Source organism: Ruditapes philippinarum, unplaced genomic scaffold, assembly GCF_026571515.1.
Source record: "Ruditapes philippinarum isolate M1 unplaced genomic scaffold, ASM2657151v2 ctg9061_1_1_1_1, whole genome shotgun sequence".
Lineage (NCBI taxonomy): Eukaryota > Metazoa > Mollusca > Bivalvia > Venerida > Veneridae > Ruditapes > Ruditapes philippinarum.
In genome coordinates, this window is record NW_026861733.1 from 19241 (window position 1) to 40724 (window position 21484).

A 21484-nucleotide genomic window follows, 5' to 3' on the forward strand; every position below is an offset into this window, starting at 1 on the left:
TCCGCCATTTATTGCATAATTCTGTGTTATTTATTGCACGAGTCGTGTGTCATTTTCACATTCCGGCATTACTGGGTTTTGAAGAGTATTCAACTGTTAAATAGATTGAACATAGGGCCGTTGGTTCAAACCTCAATAAGGTCTTTATTCTTTTAATATTATTAATTTATCTTAAATATCCCTTTGCGAAGAAAAAAAGTTAAATTTTAATTGTTTAATTAATTTAGGAATTTATTAGCTAAATAATGCTAAATCCAATAACAAATATGCTACCTGATATTTTCAAAGTACAATAACATTAAAACTAGACGGTAAAGTATTTAACATTTTGCATAATTAACCACTATAGACTTTTGAAAAAAACCAGGACAATTTTGAAACTTTGAAAACAGGCACCCATTTCAGTTAATTTAGGGATTTTTTTTTCATTAAGCTGTCCAAGTAGGAAATTGGATAACATTTTTATATAATTATATTTCTTAAACAACAATAATTTTGCTGAATTGGATTGTTAGCTAAATGTTGTTGTTTTTTGCATCTGTTAAATATTGACTTTAAATTAATATATATGTTCCCAACTTTACTCATATTTCCAGGATAATACAATCAAAAACAGTTACTTCCATGAAATAATGTTACGTCGTTATTTCTATATAGAGGATATTGAATGAGTGTAGGTTTAATACTAAATTTATTGAACGAGTTGAATAAAATCATATTATGCGAGCCTCTGGCGAGCATAATATTGTTTTATTACATGTTTTTCGGTGGATTATAGAAATATATCAGTGATTTATAAACTGGTAATTTCACTGTTTGAAACAGTGAAATTATCAATTTGATAATTTCACTGTTTTGAATTTAAGCCCGTTACGTTGTCTCAGTGAAATACCAGCGTGCACAGTACTGGAAACCAGCTTAATGACATGACGTCGTAAATGACGTCACGTTGTATTAGAATTTGGCGCGCTTTTCATTTAGTACTAGGATAAAATGTCTTTTTAAACGTTTCTTAGCATGTAATAAAAAGAAAATTTGTTTAGTTTAGTGTAAGATCGAAATATATTTCACCTCGTGAACACCAAAAGTTCATATTTCACTCGTGGCTGCGCCACTCGTGAAATATACCTTTTGGTGCTCACTCGGTGAAATATATTCCGATCTTACACTGAACTTAACAAATATCCTCTATTTATTCAACGAGTTTAATAAATTTAGTATTGAATCTACACGAATATAATATTCTATTTATCACATATATAAAATAAGAACGGTAAACTGTTAACAAAACTCATTTGTCTTTGACGAGCCTATAGTGTAACGCTAATATTAGCGCGCTTTAACGCTATGTTTATAGTGCAAATGACGGGACGTCAAAGTGTTATTACACTAGTGTAATATTGTCTAGTGTAATATCGTTTTTATTAAATGGCTTTATTACATGCTTTTCGGTGGTTTATAGAAATATATCAGTGATATAAAAATGGTAATTTCACTGTTTGAAACAGTGAAATTACCACTTTGATAATTTCACTGTTTTGAATTTAGGCCCTTACGTTATTTCAGTGTAATACCAGCGTGCACAGTACTGGGAACCAACTTAAGACGTAAATGACGTCACGTTATATTATTATTTGGCGCGCTTTTCATTCAGTATTAGGTTAAATGTCTTTTTAAAACGTTTCTTTGCATATAATAAAAAGAAAATTTGTTTGTGCGCCACTCGTGAAATATACCTTTTGGTGCTCACTCGGTGAAATATATTCCGATCTTACACTGAACTAAACAAATATCCTCTATTTATTACACTCCTGCGCCGCAGTTTATGTGATAAAGATATTTACTTTAAACTTAAATTGTTTCTGTCTTTATAATCACAAACATCGGTTTATATTTCGTGCACCACTTTTTTTCTTTGAAAAATATTTAATTTAATACACAGACATTTTAAATACAATTAGGTGTTTTAGTAAGCATTTACAAAATTAAACATTAAGACTAATTTGATTTATTAAAATTTTATGTTTACTAATAAACACTAATTGAATGTTTTATTTTCTTTTGTATAAAACTGTCCGTTTACTAGACGGATTAAATTTCGTCGATTTACAACCCAAAACGTATCTTTCTTTTCGATTTTTGCGTGATGATTTATAATAAAAGTGGACAAATATTATCAAGTTAAACATTCAGTATAGGTTTAAGTTTTTTAGTACGTATAATACGGTATTTACAAAATTAAATTGGTCAGGCGTAAATACGTACTTAAAACTTTAACAGGCTTAGTGTTTTAAATTATTTTTATTAACAGTCGATTTACCGAAGAGGCTCTTCCAGTCTTGGTGCCATACCCCCCCCCCATTCCACCCCCCCCCCCCCAAAAAAAAAAAATGAAAATAATAATTAAAAAGCCCCAAAACAACTTGTCGGTGGAAAACGAAAGTACAAAAACCTACACCGTATTGTTCCGCTGTCCTGGTCCCCTACGACATTCACTGAATTATAAACAACAGTAACCAATAAATTGATGGTTACCATTGTCTATTGTTCTGCGAAATGTAGTCGTAGGAAACCAGGAGAGCGGAACAGTACGATGTAGGTTTTCGTACTTTCGTTTTCGACAAAATGGCCGATCAACACAGTTAATTTGCAACTTTTAACAAGTTTGAGTGTCCGAATTTAAATGTAAGTTAGTTAAGTTTGTATTAAAGGTAGAAGAAGAATGTTAACAATTTTTTAATGCATGATGTGTAAAGAGAAGCAAAATATCTTGTTACAAATCCCGACATTGTTGTTGTTCCACAGCTTGTCCCCGTAAAGCTCCGTAGCGTTACGGCGAACCTTTTCATGGTATAAGTAAATAGGGAAAAAATATCATTTATTTTCTTTCATTTATCACAGAAAAGTTGTTTTGAGGCTTTTTGATTTTTGTTTCATTTTTTTTCTTCTTTTTTTTCAGTTTGGGGGGCGGGGGTGTATGGGCACTAAGACTGGACGAGTACCTGTGCGATTTACTACACTGATGAACAGTTTTACCGATTTAATAAAGTATAAATGATTTATTGACATAGAATCTACTGCAATCATATTGGACAAAAATAATTTAAAACACTAACACATTTTTCCCTATTGAACATAGAAGAACCGAAAGTGTGTATTATTATGCAATAGAGTCACTGTTTGACGTTCTATGTTTAGACGTGTGACGTAATCATTGTACATGTGACGTAACCACTATGAAATCCGACGCGCTGACAATAAGTACGGAAACAAATCAGGCGCAATTTTGCTTAATAGCAGGAACGGCAGCATTTATTTGTTAATTTCGTGTTAGAATCGAAATAATATATCCAAATCGGTGATTTTATCGCTGGATAACATCACTGTTTGTCGTTCGGATGCGCAACATTATATCACTCGGGCTATGCCCTCGTGATATAATTCCTCGCATCCGAACTCCAAACAGTGATGTTATTGAGCTATAAAATCACAGTTTGGGATATATTATTTCTTAAGCGACATATAAAGTTATGGAAGCAAGAAGTAGTAAATAGTCTATGATAGAATCATAATCACGTTTCTCGATATGCGCTTCTGAGTAGCTGTCAATTCCCTGAGAAAAAAACTGAATCATACAATATCTACATTTATCACATAAACCGCGGCGCAGGAGTGTAATAAAGCCATTTAATAAAAACGATATAACACTAGACGATATTACACTAGTGTAATAACACTTTGACATCATGTCATTTGCACTATAAACATAGCGTTAAAGCGCGCTAATGTTAGCGTGACACTATAGGCGCGTCAAAGAAAAATGACTCTTGTTAACAGTTTACCGCTCTTATTTTATATATGTGATAAATAGAATATTATATTCGTGTAGATTCAATACTAAATTTATTGAACTCGTTGAATAAAACAATATTATGCTCGCCAGAGGCCCGCATAATATGATTTTATTCAACTCGTTCAATAAATTTAGTATTAAACCTACACTCATTCAATATCCTCTATGTATATAATAACACATTAGTGATTTTCTTTATTTTATCGTGTAAGAAGCCGATGTTATTTCGATTCTAACACAATAAAATAAGGAAAATCAGTAATGTTATTTTTCAAGCGGAAATAACTTCCGGTGCCGATTTTCGTACCCTACTGTTTCGAAGATATGAGGATATTTGTTAAGTTCAGTGTAAGATCGGAATATATTTCACCGAGTGAGCACCAAAAGGTATATTTCACGAGTGGCGCAGCCACGAGTGAAATATGAACTTTTGGTGTTCACATGGTGAAATATATTATGATCTTACACTAAACTAAACAAATTTTCTTTTTATTACATGCAAATAAACGTTTTAAAAAGACATTAAACCTAAAACTGAATTAAAAGCGCGCCAAATAATAATGCAACGTGATGTCATCTACGACGTCACGTCATTAAGTTGGTACCCAGTACTGTGCCCGCTGGTATTTCACTGAAACAACGTTAGGGGCTTAAGTTAAAAACAGTGAAATTATCAAAGTGGTAATTTCACTGTTTCAAACAGTGAAATTACCAGTTTTATATCACTGATATATTTCTTTATTACATGTTTTGCAGTAGATTACTGAATAATAACGGTTAATTATATTCTGATAATTTCACAGTAATGATTACCAAATATAATTTCACAGTAGCCGAACTATATTTGGCGTAAAAATAAAATATTTATCATTAATGAATGTTTTTTTCAGCGGAAATGTAGTCAATCATAATAAAAAATGTACGTGATAACTGTAGTTCGTAAATATTTACGAACGTTGTGCTGAAAAACATCTAAAATCTAAAAATAATCATGGAATTATATTTTGCTTCAACATTGTGACGTCATTATTTGATGACGTCATGAAGATAAGAGCATGACGTTACGCGGCAAAAATCAGTAAAATGGTGTAAAAATCGTTAAAAAATCATGAAATAAACAGAAAATTTGTTTGTTTTACATGTAAGATCAAACATGGTGAAATATATTATGATCTTACACTAAACTAAACAAATTTTCTTTTTATTACATGCAAATAAACGTTTTAAAAAGACATTAAACCTAATACTGAATTAAAAGCGCGCCAAATAATAATGCAACGTGACGTCATCTACGACGTCACGTCATTAAGTTGGTACCCAGTACTGTGCCCGCTGGTATTTCACTGAAACAACGTTAGGGGCTTAAGTTAAAAACAGTGAAATTATCAAAGTGGTAATTTCACTGTTTCAAACAGTGAAATTACCAGTTTTATATCACTGATATATTTCTATAAACCACCGAAAAGCATGTATTAATAAATAGAAATTATCAAACAAAATAAATAATAAGAAAAATAAAAACGTTATTTTATCAAGTTTTCAACAATAAGAACTTACGTCGTATTGTGTTTATATCAGTGTCCAATATATCATTCTTGTATGTACGAAATAACGTCAGCTTGTTTATGTCGACGGTCTAGTGCTATAAGGACGTAAGTCGTACTTACGCCCTTTTTCGTGTTTTTACGCCATTCGAAGCAGAACGTCATCGCGCACCTGCTGACTAAATATCTTAACTCTAGCATTTAATTTTGCTTCAATATCGAAGAATGATAGGTAGGGCGTAAGTGCATCGAGTCCAAAAGGAAAATTTTATAAGGGCGTAACTACACCATATCTACACCGTTCTCAAATTTTATAAGAGCCTAAGTAGTAGTTAGGCCCTTTTAAGACTTTGATACGTTAGTTCAAACAGATAGTCAGACAGTCACATTTACGCACGTTAGGACTCTATGTCACGAGTCAGGGACATACCTTGGCACATTTTAAGGATACGCATTGTAGATAAGGGCAAGGTCTATTTCCCGTGGAAAAAAAGTTGACAAAAATCATTTGAGTCATCGTCTATGAATTGAAGCAAAGTTTAATCACTTTGCATCCGATTGAATAACTGAATCACTAGAAATATTGCATTCAAACAGGCGCTTTGCATGTTTCGTAATATAAAGGCCTCTAGTTGTACCTATCTATAGTCAGGTGGGTATGGGAGGAATATCCCCTCCCATAGACCCAGAAATTTTAAAAAAGAAACAACGATATTGCATTAAATTACATGTAATTGTCTTTATAAACATTCAAAATTTTGTAATGTTAAAGAATGTATATTCTACCCCGATAGCTTCATGTGGCAACAAAGAAACCTGATATTTTTAAAAACGTGTCTTTTTGCAGTAAAAAAACTTTAGAAGCTGACAAAATCCACACCTCGTCTGTGTTAGAAATCATTCTGAGATGACAGGAGACATCGTGCATGTCAAGCTTGTAAAATGGCCGAAAAGACCCGGATTACATAAAAGCTAACATTAATAATTTGTTCACGGGAAAACTGTTTATTAAACTTATTTAAATAAAAACGAAGGTTATTGTACATTGGGCTATTGGACAACATTGTGTGACTGCAATAGACAATGGTATTGTGACATAGAGTTCAGACACTTTAATGTTAACTACAGTTGACATTGCCTAGTCATAATGTCGTTGATCTAAAGTTGATTGTTAATTACAATAAAATTTGAATTTGAAACTGTTAGTAGTATAAATAGTGTATTCTTTCAAAGTTTCAAGTGCTTTTAAGCTTGTATTTGGCAGTTTGTATTAAAGTAATTCAAATTCCTGAGTACAATATGTATACATGATATACATGATTCGATGATTATATTTCATGTGTATTCGATGATTATATTTCATGTGTATCTTATATATCATTCATTCATGCCATATAGAAAAAAAGATTGAAGGTCAATTGAATGAAACACAGTGACTATTCTAAGTCATATAATTATGTAACATTTAAAATCAAGACTTTAGTATTGTTTTATTTATCTGTCATGTAACCTTCACATACAATGTCATAGGTTTAAAGACCAAAGATAGTTAAAAACGGTCACTTATTACAATTCATTATTGTTATAGATACAAACAATTGTATAATTGTATTGATAATTAATGAATACACTAAAATCTAAAAGGGCATATATGGTAGTTACGCCCTATTTAGCCAAGTCCGAGTAACAATTTTAAAGAGCGAAACTGCTAGTTACGTCTTTTTAGAATTATTGGCTGATGCACAAAAATTTAAATATTAAAAGGGCATAATACGGATTTTGTGAATTTTTATTATGGTGGTGGGCTATTTTAATTTAAAAAATGTTTTAAAAAAGTCGATATTAGTTTTTCTAAATGTGTCCCAAATTTTACCATGATTGAAAAAGGATCAAAGTCTGCAGACAGTTTTTTTCAATTTCCCGAAACTTGCAAAAATGCATTTACGCCCTTATAGCACTAGACCGTCGATGTATGAGTTGTTTACTTTGGATGACGTCATTACGCTGCTTACGGATTGGCGCCGTTTTGTCAAAATATTTATTAACTGATATGGATCTAATATGTGGCGTTAGTGTATGTGAGATATTATTTTAATATTGTATGAAAAGAAAAAATTAAACGAACTGAAAATAAAAATAAAAAATGCTATTTATTGTTGCTTTAAAATGCTTTGAAAACTATACAATCGAGGGTCAAAACATAACAGCGCTTATACAAGTAGTCCCTAACCGGTGTTTATTGGCAGTTTAACACCAGTTTTTTTCCTTCTTTGTCTATAGTGACAAAATCACGTGAGTGTTAGAATTCTTAAATATATGTAAGTCATATGAATATGTGATATTTCATATAAATGTGTGATACATCCTATATAAATTAATATAATTTTCACAGCTCAAATATATGTATATCTAGATGTTATTTTACAAGCGTAACTGCTGTTATCTAATTATTCCTCCTCATATCTTGTCATTGATGAATGAGGATATACATAAGTAAACATACATCTTTAGACTATAGAGTAACTTACCGGGAGGCTAATCTTGTATTTCGCTTTTGACAAGATTATGCCCCTTAAGTTTTCGAACTATTCTTCATACAAAGTAGTTTATTAGAAAAAAAATGTCTGGACAATACACATTTATATACAAATTTGTTCCATTTTATTAGATAATTGCAGTTAATTATGTTAAGAAATTATATTGTTTGTCAATATACTGTTAAAGCTATAGTGCGGTGGATGTTACATAACTCGATTTATACAGGTCGAGCGATAAGACCATAGCAATTATCTCCCGTGCACAATATTATGCAGTATGTAAAAATGTATGTAAAATTCACACTTTCGTTGTCAACATGATGTTATTCAATATTCAATTGATAAAGATTTTAATCTTTCAAATTATCTACTTCACTAGTTATATCTAATCTAATATGTAAAGTCAGTACAATTGGATTTTTGTCACACTTAAAACTTATGTTGCATATATACTGTTGACACATACGACGAAAATGTGATTTATTATAAACATGTACATCATGTAATAGGTGAATATATAATTATGTTTTCATTTCCTATGTAAAATGTGCTACTGTAATGCATGTAAGAGATCATGTCAACTTTGCACGTTTGCCATATTATATATTTTACATATTGTACCACATGGGTTTATGACCTTCTGGGATAAGATAAATAAACTTTTTAAACTTGTTAAAACATTTAAATTTTATTTAGTTGTATAGGGGGGTATTGGGTAGGAATTACTAGTTATAGGCCTGACTACGCGCCCTACATCTTTATATAAATCATATTACTTTTTCAGTTACATGTTTGGTTTTAAATATCATTTCGACTGTCCTTTGAGTCTATACTATACACATGAAATTCAAACATGTCTGGACTTTTATATTTATAAAGCCAAATGTCACAGGGTGAGAAAAATGTGCAGCCTGACCGGGACTCGAACCCGGGACCATCGGAATACCGTACCGCGGCTCTACCGACTGAGCTATCCGGCCGCTTACACATTATCTCCCCTAAATAGTGAACAGTTCTGAACCGTGACAAACTCCCCTGCTATATTGAAATTCGTCCTCGAATTTCACAGAGTTACAGAGCAATGTAAATTAAACTCTGAGCTATATCAGTCACAGTCCCCCACACTGGCCACCAATGTCGTATGGTCCTTTTCAAATGTATGAATGGTCGTTTATGCCTGTAAGGACATAAACATACGCCTTGATAAATAAATAAATAAGATAAACAATTTCTGGCGCAAACCAAGAGAAATATTTATACCAAAGTGCATAAATACAGATCCGAAATACATAAACGATCAATGGAAATATGCATGATAATGAAACATAATGAATAACAACAATTACCTGTAAGGACATAAACATACGCCTTGATAAATAAATAAATAAGATAAACAATTTCTGGCGCAAACCAAGAGAAATATTTATACCAAAGTGCGCATGCGTGAGGTGGATTTTCCGGGAAGTTTGTAAAAACTGAGGCCCGGCATGCAAATTATGTCAAATGAAATATGAGAAATTAGTTGTTGTAATGAGATGATGAAATGGAATTCATCTACTACTAGGTACTACATAACTAAATCTAAATACTGAAGGCAATTACAACCTGTGAGTAAAATATATAATACCCGGGCAAAAAAAAAAAAAAAAAAAAAAAAAAAAAAAAAAAAAAAAGCCAAATGTCACAGGGTGAGAAAAATGTGCAGCCTGACCGGGACTCGAACCCGGGACCATCGGAATACCGTACCGCGGCTCTACCGACTGAGCTATCCGGCCGCTTACACATTATCTCCCCTAAATAGTGAACAGTTCTGAACCGTGACATAGATTAAACATACAAGCCAACACGTCTATCAATAAAGATATCATGTTTCTGTTTTGCTTAACTACAAATAGTACTATATAAATTTTGTGATTTTAAGTCGGTAATTTTATTGTTAAGACTACTGCTTGTTAAAAACCAATGAATGTAATAAACAAATTTATCGCTTCAGTCGATCTAAGTTATTTATAGAAATGACAGGAGTTAGCACGTCAATACAGATATTGCTTCGCTATGGTCATTCAGAATGAGTGAATAAAACGATTTAATGTTCATATAAACAGGTTATGAAATAATATAAAAATAGTTGTATTCTTATTGGCAATGCGTCTTTTCTGAAATGAATATTTTGATTTTCAAAATCGTCGTTGAAGCATTTTGTTTTTATTTTTTAATGATACTTTTAAGGATATGTAAAGTTTGTTTCATGTACATTATACCCCACTTAAAGAACATAACCAAAATTCCATTCAAAACATTATTTTCTACTGACATGAATGATATCTGTAGAAAACTTGTATTTCTGAACAATATATAGAAGTGATCGTAAGATTTAACGCGTTAATTTTTTTTAGTTTAAGAAGCCTTATATAAAACATTAAATTGGTAAAACGGATCAAAGCAAACATTTCGTTATCACATTTACACTTAGCTTATATTTGTCAGGTTTATTAATGTAAGGTTTATAAGCTAAGTGAAAATGTGATCTTTAAACCGTTTTACCTATTTAATGTTTTATATAAGATATGATAAACAAGATCAACAAGGAAAGGCGACGTTCAATGAACGCAACCCCCATATGACCCAGCAACAAGAACCAGTGGCAAGGAGCCCAGGCGGACCCCAAACAAAAATAGGACAGGGCAAAGACAGAGCACGGACAGGTTAATCATTAAATGATAATTAATTTGTAACTGATTAGGAATTCTAAGAAAAGAATAATAGGTCCACAAAGGGGAAGGGGACAGGAGACCGGGGGAAGGGGGGGGGGTAATCAAAGAAATAAAAACTAGAGGCAATGGGGAAGATACTTACCGTAGACGAGAAAACAACAAGGGACACAAGCAAAAGTGTCACCAAAACAGTATGAAACAACATAGACATACATCTGAGGAACACAGAGGGGCGCCGCCTTGGAACGGTCAGCAGCATAATAAAGACTGCTGGGGAGTTTCAAACCGGTTAATGGTGCACCAAACCTCGCTCTTAGCCCCACCATTAGGCCTCTTTAACTTAAAATTATTAACGCGCACATTAAACTTGGGTGGTTACAGTATTCCTACTTGAATACTGTATAAACACCCTTAGGATATGTTGCCTGCTTTTTAAATTTGTCTTTTGACGTATTATCTGTGATATGCAGGCTTCATAACATCTGATCCTCTTTCTATTTTCTCCATTTTATTCAGTTCTGCCCATTGCTTTCTCGTTTAGAGCACACGCATTCTTTTACTTGGGGACCATACGGCGCTTTTCATGGAATGTCAGGTTTAATAAAAAAAATGGCGTCTTAATTCAGTGTCTATTCTAGGAGGGGGATGGAGGGATTCCCATATTTTTGAGAATTCCCCCTATTTTTTCAGAGGCAGGGGGGAAATTTTACATAGAGAAAGAAGTAAAAATATCAACAAATGTAATAAATTCCCTTTTTTCGATAAAAATTCCCCCTGATTTTCAAATCCTAGAATAGACACTGTTAATTTAGATAGAGAAAGGAGTCTACTCCATATATAGTTATGAGGTTAACAACTATAGTTGTTATAGATAGATAGCAATTTTTTCGTCACAATGCGGAGGTATACATGGTTTTAATATTCGTCAGGTCTGAACGAATCCTTTACTTTTCTCAATTTTGTACAGCGTTCATTGGAAATAGACCCTCAAAGCACCGAACGAAATCAAATTCTGCTCTTAAACAAGGTATATTTAAGCTGTCCTTAACATTTTCTTTGTCCCCCTCCCGCAACCCATGCATTTTTTGATAGGTAGGTATAAATATATTTCTCTTTAATCCAAAATATTTTTTTAATTCTTTTTTCTAAAATCATTGGGATTTCAAAACAAATCGTGAATGCCAAGCATATTTTATAAAAAAAAAATTAAATCAAAGTTTTCATGATTTTTTTGGTAAATTCCGCATTTATCCCAGTTTGCAAAAATAAAAACATAAAACAGATATGAACATGTGATTCTCATTAACAGACTGAACCTAGCCTTTTATTTTGTGAAAATAAATTTTTGTCTTTGTTTGGCAATTAACAATTTTTGGTAGCTGTGATTTTATAGGGTAGGTAGCAGGAGGGGAAGCAAACAATATTTTATTTTTGGCCTAAGATTCGCAAAAATTGTTTAGTTTTAAAAATATCGATAAAGTTATAATAAACGACGTTAACCTTTTTAAACCTTTTTTTAAAACAAAAGTCGATATGTTTAACTTTGGAAACCGAAAGTGACCGGAAAAAAACGTCATGACATATGTAAATAAATAAACAAACAAACAAAAAAGCAACACAAAAAATAAGACATGTTTTTCAATGAAAATGATGCTGTCTGCTTGAATAAGATCAAAATGCAGCGAAAAAGAAATACTGAATCAGTTAAATTAAATAAAATACATGATCTAGATATATTGCAATTTATTACTTACGGAAATGTGTCTTCTTTAATCCATTCACAGTGTTATGAAACAAGTAGATCTAGGTGCACAAGGTTCATCTTTAAAATGTCTTCATTCCAAATGTTTAAATATGAATTTCATATTTAATCACAGTAGATCAACAGATGAAAGAAAACTTAAAACAGTAAGTATGAAGCTATTATATTCGCAACAAATGAAAATTCAACAAATCACACCATTGTCTATTTATAGATATTACGTATTCATGACCCTTTTAAAGTTCGATATCCCGAAAACCTCTTGACCCTTTTACCTCGTGATGTCGCACTCCATAATCCTGTTTAAAGCTAATATCTGACGTTTTAATAATTATGCTACACTCACAACTAAAACATTCTTCTTTAACCTTCTGAAACGATCAATAAAGTATACGCGAAATTAAGTCACCTGTGAAGTGTGACGTCACATAATGGAATACCCAAGTAGATTTTATTTTTCGTATCGACTGTCGGTTTAAAGTCACGTAGACCGACCAATACACAATAAACCGGTTTTTAGATAAACTTGATTTATATTTGTAGAAAATATTTTAAACTTTTATATTAACGAGTTAGTTACGAGGATAATAACACTGGCTGGGTGACATCAAGGGATGTTTCTGCTAAATATGGCGAGGCCGTAAGACCGAGACAATTTTTTGCAGAAACATCCCGAGATGTCGCCCAGCCAGTGTTATATCATCGCAACTAACGAGGTTCATATACTACAACTGTTTTATTGCAATGGCATAATGTTTTCTTTTTTGTAATAGAAATAAATCGTAAGCTACATAATGGTTCAGTCAATTTTTTCAAGTTTTTTTTTCGCTGCCGCAAAAGAAAGATATTTAAAAGACATCCATTGTTAGAGGCGGATTATAAACTGTTACCAATATTGATTCAGGCTTTTTTCAGTGGAAATAATTCATTCAGCGGATGTACCTTTTGATTAAATGAGAGTAAATTTCATTTCATTAGTTAATCTTTGTTTATATTTTTCATTGTATTTATTTATTTTGTCTTATTTCATTGATTCAACTTTTTTGTTACTGGGAATGTTCGTTACCACTGCCCCAATGGAGCCTCTGTGAAAAAAACTACATTGATATATATAGTCTGATTTTATTGACATGTCAATTATGAATGCATTACAGGACTTATTTAAATATTCGATCCCACTTCTAGTTTACGAGAATTAATGTGGAGTATATAAGTCATTTCATTTTTTATTTGATCAACTGTACTAGTCAGTTTCGCTATACCTCGCATTTACATGAAATGACTGACAGTGAAATGATACGCAGGTACAGATTTAGTAATGAAGATGTGAATTATGTTGTAAATTTACTAGAAAATGACATAAAAAGGAGTACTAAAAGAAACCATGCCATTTCACCACGTAATCAGGTGTTGCTAGCATTAAGATTCTTTGCATCTGGTTCCATGTATGAAGTCATTGGGGATACCTGCGGATTTATCAAAAGTTCTGTGTCAAGAGCGGTTGACGGTGTCACAGATGCGCTAGTAAGTCACATCCATGAGTTTGTGCGCTGGCCACATAATAAGGAAAAAAAGAAAATTTCTTCTCACTTTTACGATATCGCCGGCTTTCCAAATGTAATCGGCTGCATTGACGGCACACATGTGAGGATTCAGGCACCAAAGACCGATGAGGCCTCCTTCGTAAACAGACAAGGCTATCATAGTATTTCTGTACAAGCTGTCTGTGATAATGAAGGTATATTTTCACTATTTTTCAAACTCGTTTGTGTATCATGATTTAGGTCAAAGCTGCTTACAACAATAAATAATAAACGAACTTTGGGAAAATCGGTCTAAAGATAAAACGGTATCACTTTCCGTATGTTCACGGATATCTATATACTTAGTGCAAACAGTCAACTTTTTAATTATTTTGGATAATTAAATGAAAAAAATAAAAAAATTCGCCTTTATTAACCTACTTACAACTTATTAATATTGGCTAGAAAGTATGATCAGATACGCGTAAAGGAATTCTTCAATCTTTAAAGTTCTAAGATTAAAAAAAGAGATTTTTTCAACTTCGTGAAGGTACCATGAAGTCATTGAAAATCAGATGAATTCATAATTCATAACTGTTAAAAGTAATTCATTTTTTCTACATGGTGTGTCTTTAACTTCCCCAAAAGTTCATATGACACCTCAAGACTACTCCAAGTACTCCAAGACAAGTGTGTCTAGCTAATATAATAATGACTCACAAGTATTATCAATATTTTAATTTTTAACTATGTATTCATCAAGTATGTTCTACTATAGGTAAATTCACGAGTGTAAATGCAAGTTGGCCAGGTTCGTGCCATGACAGTCATGTTTTCAGAACATCGGGGCTTTGTCAGCGTCTTGAGAAAGAAAACAAAAGTTTTTCAGATGGGGTCCTTCTCGGTGATAGCGGGTATTTAAACTATTTAATTCAATATATTGCTTAACATCTTATAAAAGATGGAAACATTTGATTTGTCAATTCATTTTAGAGCCTAGTTATGCAATTTTAATTTATTTATATTAAAAAGGGCCACATGCGCTGGACAGAAATAATTGTAACGGGAATTTATTTATGAAATAGATAATTGATAACAGCTCGAGGTGTTGTAAAGCTGCATGTTTTTTTCAGTTGCCACCTAAAAACTTTCAGTGATAATATAGTTTTGTTTCTTAACGGACAATCTTCAAACTCAATCTTAAGATACGACTAATTGAGTAGACCATGACTCTTGAATGATATAATGCTGCTTGATATTTATTATAACTTGAAGGTTAAATTATTGAAATGTGCTTTAATTGTCTAGGCCGGATTGGATTGATTTTTGTCATTAACTTATGTACTGTATTATTCATGCTTGCGCATAACCTCCATTTAGAAAAGAAGGCTAATATAAAAATGAACATAAACTTTATTTGACCATGACATTCAGTGCTCTTCCTCCGATTTGTAATAAAAAGTGGGAGCATTGTCCCCACTCAATGGTGGCTCTTCTTATTATCTTGGAATAACATTACACTGAAATTACATTTGTAGGTATCCATGTAGACCTTTCCTAATGACACCATTCTTGGCGACAGATACAGCTGAAAAAATTCGCTTAGAAAGAGCATCGAAACACGAGGTTATCTGATTTGTACGAGGGGGCGAAGCCCCCAAGTATTAATCAGATTGCCGAGTGTTTTGATGTTCTTTCTCTTTTGTATCATAGTCAAACATTAAAACACGTTCCTTGTTGTCACAATATGAAATCCCGGGAAAAAGAAACCAAAGAACGAGCATCTGAATACGATATTTCTGTCGCTTTCTCTTTCTCTTCCGTCACAATAAGTAAACCCCAGCAAAAAATGAGCCAATCATGGGCATGCTCTTGAGTGCGGGTAACTTATACCTGCACTTCAGTTAACGCACTGTGCATGTATATGTATACGATTTAACTCTGACACATTTTCAACAGAAAGGTCCCCAAACTATGATGCAAGTGACATATATATCAATCAATCACCACATAGTAGTATCTAGAGTTTCGTTTCGTCCTATACTCTTACTATTAATGGCACATAAATCAAGTTCTTTAATTCTTTAGACATGTCAAGCTATGTATAATAGAAATAATAATAATGTTTAACTAAAGTATTAAGAGATGTTTTACAACTGACTAAAGCAGCACATAGCATGCAGTTGTGTATCATGAAGGTGGCAAAATATAAAAAAGTAGTATTTTGACTTCTATACAAAATACTTATTCACTACAGTTATACCAATTGCCAACAGAACTGAGATGCAAATGATGGTTCATGTATATAGCAAATGAGTATGTTTTGAGGGAACTGTTGTAATAAAATACCAATATTAAGCATTTTTTGAGAAAAAAAGTGATAACATCTCTGAGTAATACTTGGCTAGTGACTAACAAGTATGCTATCTATATTTAGAAGACACGAACTATATTGTTACATCGTATATACTTGCTGTTATTGTTTGTTTAGTTTGTCAAATATAGGAAGAGATTAAAGTTGCTATCTCTCTGCCGTCAGACTAGGAGGGTTACTCTGCCATTAATCTCAATATTTCGGAGACCGATTTTTACAAACTGAAGTATCATACGGGCGACCATCATTTATATAATAAAAAGCCATTGCGCACAATTTGTTGGGCTACACTGACATGTATTTTCCTTTATAGATAAAAATGTTGTAGTAAAATTTAACCATTTTCAAGGAATTATCTAAATTTAAAAGGAAGCAAAATGGCTCACGAAATCACATTATAACTGCAAATCGGCTCTTACTCGGCAGTAATTAGTGTAGCCGCTTTTTCATGAAGAAACCAGTGCTGAAATTGGCATATTTTAATTAGCCAGGCCAGGTGTTTCTTAAAAGGCTGATAACACTGTAGCAATGTGAGGATACATTCAAATTTATGTATGTACCTATATTTATATCACGTCAAAAACATTCAGTGAAGTTTTGCTTACTTTTCTAGAAAATATAAACAGTCAGCAATAACTGCAAATCGGCTCTTACTCGGCAGTAATTAGTGTAGCCGCTTTTTCATGAAGAAACCAGTGCTGATAGTGAAAATTGTAATTGGCATATTTTAATTAGCCAGGTCAGGTGTTTCTAAAAAGGCTGATAACACAGTAGCAATGTGAGGATACATTCAAATTTATTACATAGATAATGCACGTGGAGCTCAGCTCGCAGAGACAAATGAGAACACAGTAACTTTTTGATATCCTTTTAACTCTAAGAAAAATGTCAATTATTAATTGCTGACTGTTTAATTATATTTTAACTTTATTTCGTTTCATATAACAGGAATGAATTGCATTAACAATCCTAGGTATTGTTGAAAACTCATTGTTTTACATGCCAGATTAAGTAATTGGACCCCATCCTTGTTTGTACGTGACTGCTGGGGAAAAATAATGTTATGCTTAATTAAAGAGGTGACACTTTCTATATTTTTATCTGATATCGAGTTGTAAGAGCCGATTTGCAGTTATATGGGTAAGAGTTCGATAAGACTCCCTACGGTCGTCTTAATACGAACTCTTACCCATACTTAAATTTGACCGACTTTTTAAACCTGATATGAGTGTACCTATATTTATATCACGTCAAAAACATTCAGTGAATGCGTGATTGTATACAGGGTTACATCCTGTTTTCATCTGAAGTACACGTAACCTTAAAGTCGTTTAAAGCTAAAAATATATTTCGTGGAAGGACTTGTGACAGTAAGCCATAACCTTGACTGAAGTGTATACACGCTAGAAAATTATTTTACTTCCTGCAAAATACTTTAAAGGCCCACATAGGAACGGAACTGTTTTATTCTTATTTCCAAAATTTTTCATTCTTGATTGCCTATTTTAGTTTCCAAAATTTAAGTTATCTGAATCATATTTGACCTTTGTTGCTTTTTTGTAAGCATTTATTCATACCTTAATTTAAACCACTTAATGGAGTATTCCATGGCATGAAATGGCTATTATAAATTTTTTTTTCGATTTAACTTGTATTAATAACTATGCAGTGTTTGCACCGACCATGTCAATACATGTAGACCTATTAATCAAATATTTAAGAAACAAACTGCATTTTTTTTTCAAAATAAATAATATGCTTGTAGAATTTATGCCGCAAAACAAATGTACGTCTAAACAGAAGTTATCTCGTAGCATGTTATCGTTTGGGCGAAGCAGCAAACATGAAAGAATTTCACGAGGGCATAATAAATTAATAATCACAAGGTGGCGCTGCTCTCGTAAATAAACGACAGTTCCCATAAAATTCTGAATACTGTTTGTATTTCTTGCTTCCCTTACGGATATATATGCCATTGGTAACAGACAGGACAGACCGTGATTCACCTTTTTCTGAATTAAACAAGTAGTCCCTGGTAAATTTTAGTAAATTTGTATCAAACTGAATTATTATTTCTAAATGAAATATCATTTCATAAGTTGTCTGGGATACCTTTAACATGAAATGACGGACACATGTATTTTTAAGCAACGAAACAAAAAATAAAATAAAAAACAGACGCTATGAAGTAGGCTAAGCGAAGCGGAATATTTATTGTATTATGACGCTATTTAGCGTGCTGTTGTTGGCGACCCCTCTAAATTATTCTTAAATAGCTCGACTTTTCGCTCCCCGCCCCCGCTTATAAAATATTTTCTCATAAACGATCGACTTTAGAAAATGTAGAATTTGTATAAGTTGCGGGGCCTCTGTTGCCGAGGGGTTAAGTTGTCAATGCCATTCACCGCTGAGGGTTCGAATCCCATCTGGGACTGTGATTTATTAATGTTAGGAGGCTAAGAAGGTAGGTTGTTCTACTCAGTCGCTCCTTCGTGCATTATTATAGGCACGAGCGAGGGCTTCCTCAAACAAAATCGGCGCTACTCACAATCCATCAAAGCAAAATAAAAAACAAAACTCTATCGCCTAATTGCCAGTACCTAACTATGAATCCCATTTATGTACGCAAGACATAGACCAAAGTGATGTTTTTGCTTTTATCAAAGCTGATTAATGAAAAAATAATCCCTCTATATTTCAATTTGTAACATTAATAGTTCTACAAAATTACATAAATGTAAATTACTTAAATAGTGAAAAACTTTGACCAAGTTTCAGTAAGGTATATTTTTTAAATACTTTTATCTGCTTTATTCTTGTTATCTGAGTACCCCTTTTACATCACGCCATATGTAGATTAAAACGTTAATTGTATCATAGTTTGGATACCTTTCTGTTGAAAATGTGTCAGGGTTAAATCGTATACATATACATTCACAGTGCGTTAACTGGAGTGCGGGTATTAGTTACCCGCACTCCAGAGCATGCCCATTGATTGGCTCATTTTTGCTGGGGTTTACATATTGTGTCGGCAGAGAAAGGGAAAGCGACAGAAATGTCATATTCAGATGTTCGTTCATTGGTTCATTTTTGCCGGGGTTTCATATCGTGACAACAGGGAACGTGTTTTTATGTTTGACTATGACACAAAAAAGAAAGAACACCAAAACACTCGGTAATCTGATTAATACTCGGGGGCTACGCCCCCTCGTACAAATCAGATAACCTCGTGTTTCGGTGCTCTTTCTATTACAAAGAAACCAATACACTTCATTGTCATTTTGCACTTTATAAATAGAATTTCAAACAAAATAATGTTAAATTTAACATAACACTCTTTGTGGGCATGATCAAACGTATAAAAGTGATGAAATTTGATCACCCTGAAACCGGATTTGACAAAACATTGCCATATATGAACCAAACGTCACACTCAACATTCCTGCGATATTTGAAGGTTATTTTTCATTAAAAATATAACTATACCAAGCTTTTGTCTTAAGACTCACTTATTGTCGGGAGGTTTTTCGGTAAGTTCCGTAATTTAGTACGATATACATTTCCAGTTTTTTATGATGTTATATATCAAATATGACTAGGCGACTAAAAGCCCGCAATCCAACAAAAGATCTCTCCCTCAAATATGACTAGACGGCTTAAAGCCCGCAGCCCAACAAAAGCTCTCTATTTCTATCTCTCTCTAATATGACTAGGCGGCTAAAGCCTATATCCTCCCGGACAAAAGCACTCTTGCTCAAATATGACTAGGCGGCTAAAAGTCCGCGACCCGATAAATACACTCTTGCTCAAATATGACTAGGTGGCTTAAGCCCCTTCCCCCATCACAACAATAGCTCTCTCACTCAGATATGAAAAGGCGGCTAAAATCTTCCCCCCCCCCTCGACAAAAGCTATCTCTATGACTAGGCGGCTAAAAGCACCCCCCCCCCGCGACAAAGGCTCTCTTGCTCAATTATGACTAGGCGACTTAAAGGCCACATCTCCATGACAATATAGCTCTCTCGCTCAAATATGACTACGCTGTCAAAAGCCCCAATCCATCCCCCGTAAAAATGAACGGTCGGACCAAACCTCCATAGTCAACAAGAACACAAAAAAAACATTCCCACTTCTTGATGCAATTATATGAAAAGCTATTGTCAAAAGCAAAGCTTAATTTTATTATTTTTGTCATTCACTCAGTCCAATCCCCGGTTCGTCCGTCCGTATAGCCGTCCTTTTCTGTATGTTTTTAAGATTACATTTATTTCAATATCATCGTTTTTATATATCTGCTGCTGCTACTGGTGCTTGGTTCCATTCCATAAAAAACTATTCGAAAAACATCCTCGTCTTAAGCATATTTCTTTTTTTTTTAAATAAAAAAGTCAGTATTATAAAGGATCACAAAATATTGAACATTAATGTTTATTTCGTCATATCTTTACCTGAAACAATATGAAAGTGACAGAACCAATAAAAGTAACGTTTATAATGAATATATTTTAATACAGAAAATATGGACGATATGCGACGCAAAGACACACTCTCGCTGCAAAACGTACCAAGTACGATATGCACCGCAAAATGACCACATGTGTTCGATATGCTACGCAAAACGTCCACACGCGTACGTTTTGCGTTACCGACGTTTTGCGGTGTTACACTGCATTCCATTGTCAAAAAGTATATAGAATTTGAAATTTTAAAACATTAATGTAGTAAGACAGTCAACAATATAGAGGATTTATAATCAATTAGCATTAGTTGTGTTCTATGTAACACTTGTTTCTATGAGAGTAATATACTTGCAACAGGTGTATTAAATATATTTAAACACTCCTTCGGATATTGTTATGGTTTTGTAAGACACCCAATTTCAATATATAGATATAACATTACAAATATGTCTTAATTTTACAATGTTTGTACCGCTCTAAGACCAAATGATCTTAAAACTTGATACTTTGAAATTCATTTAGAAAACAAAACACAAAAACAACACTTTGCACATATTTATGACGTGATGATCTTAAGGAGATTTACAAATACATGAATAGATAAATCAGAACAGGAAGCAAATAATTACCAGCCGAGATCAAAATATAAACCATTCATCAAATTACTTGATTTAAATTTTAAGGGGATTTTTCTCTTTGTAAATAATCATCTTATCT

General features: G+C 33.0%; 1 protein-coding gene across 1 annotated transcript; it reads left to right on the top strand.

The window, feature by feature from the left end:
- Positions 1 to 12170: 12170 nt before the first annotated feature.
- On the top strand, positions 12171 to 16260 carry LOC132716652 (putative nuclease HARBI1). The gene is made up of 3 exons (XM_060699975.1): positions 12171 to 14148; positions 14712 to 14847; positions 15472 to 16260. Exons 1-3 carry the CDS (start codon positions 13689 to 13691, stop codon positions 15566 to 15568), a joined length of 693 nt encoding a protein of 230 aa, XP_060555958.1. The 5' UTR covers positions 12171 to 13688; the 3' UTR covers positions 15569 to 16260.
- Positions 16261 to 21484: the final 5224 nt, after the last annotated feature.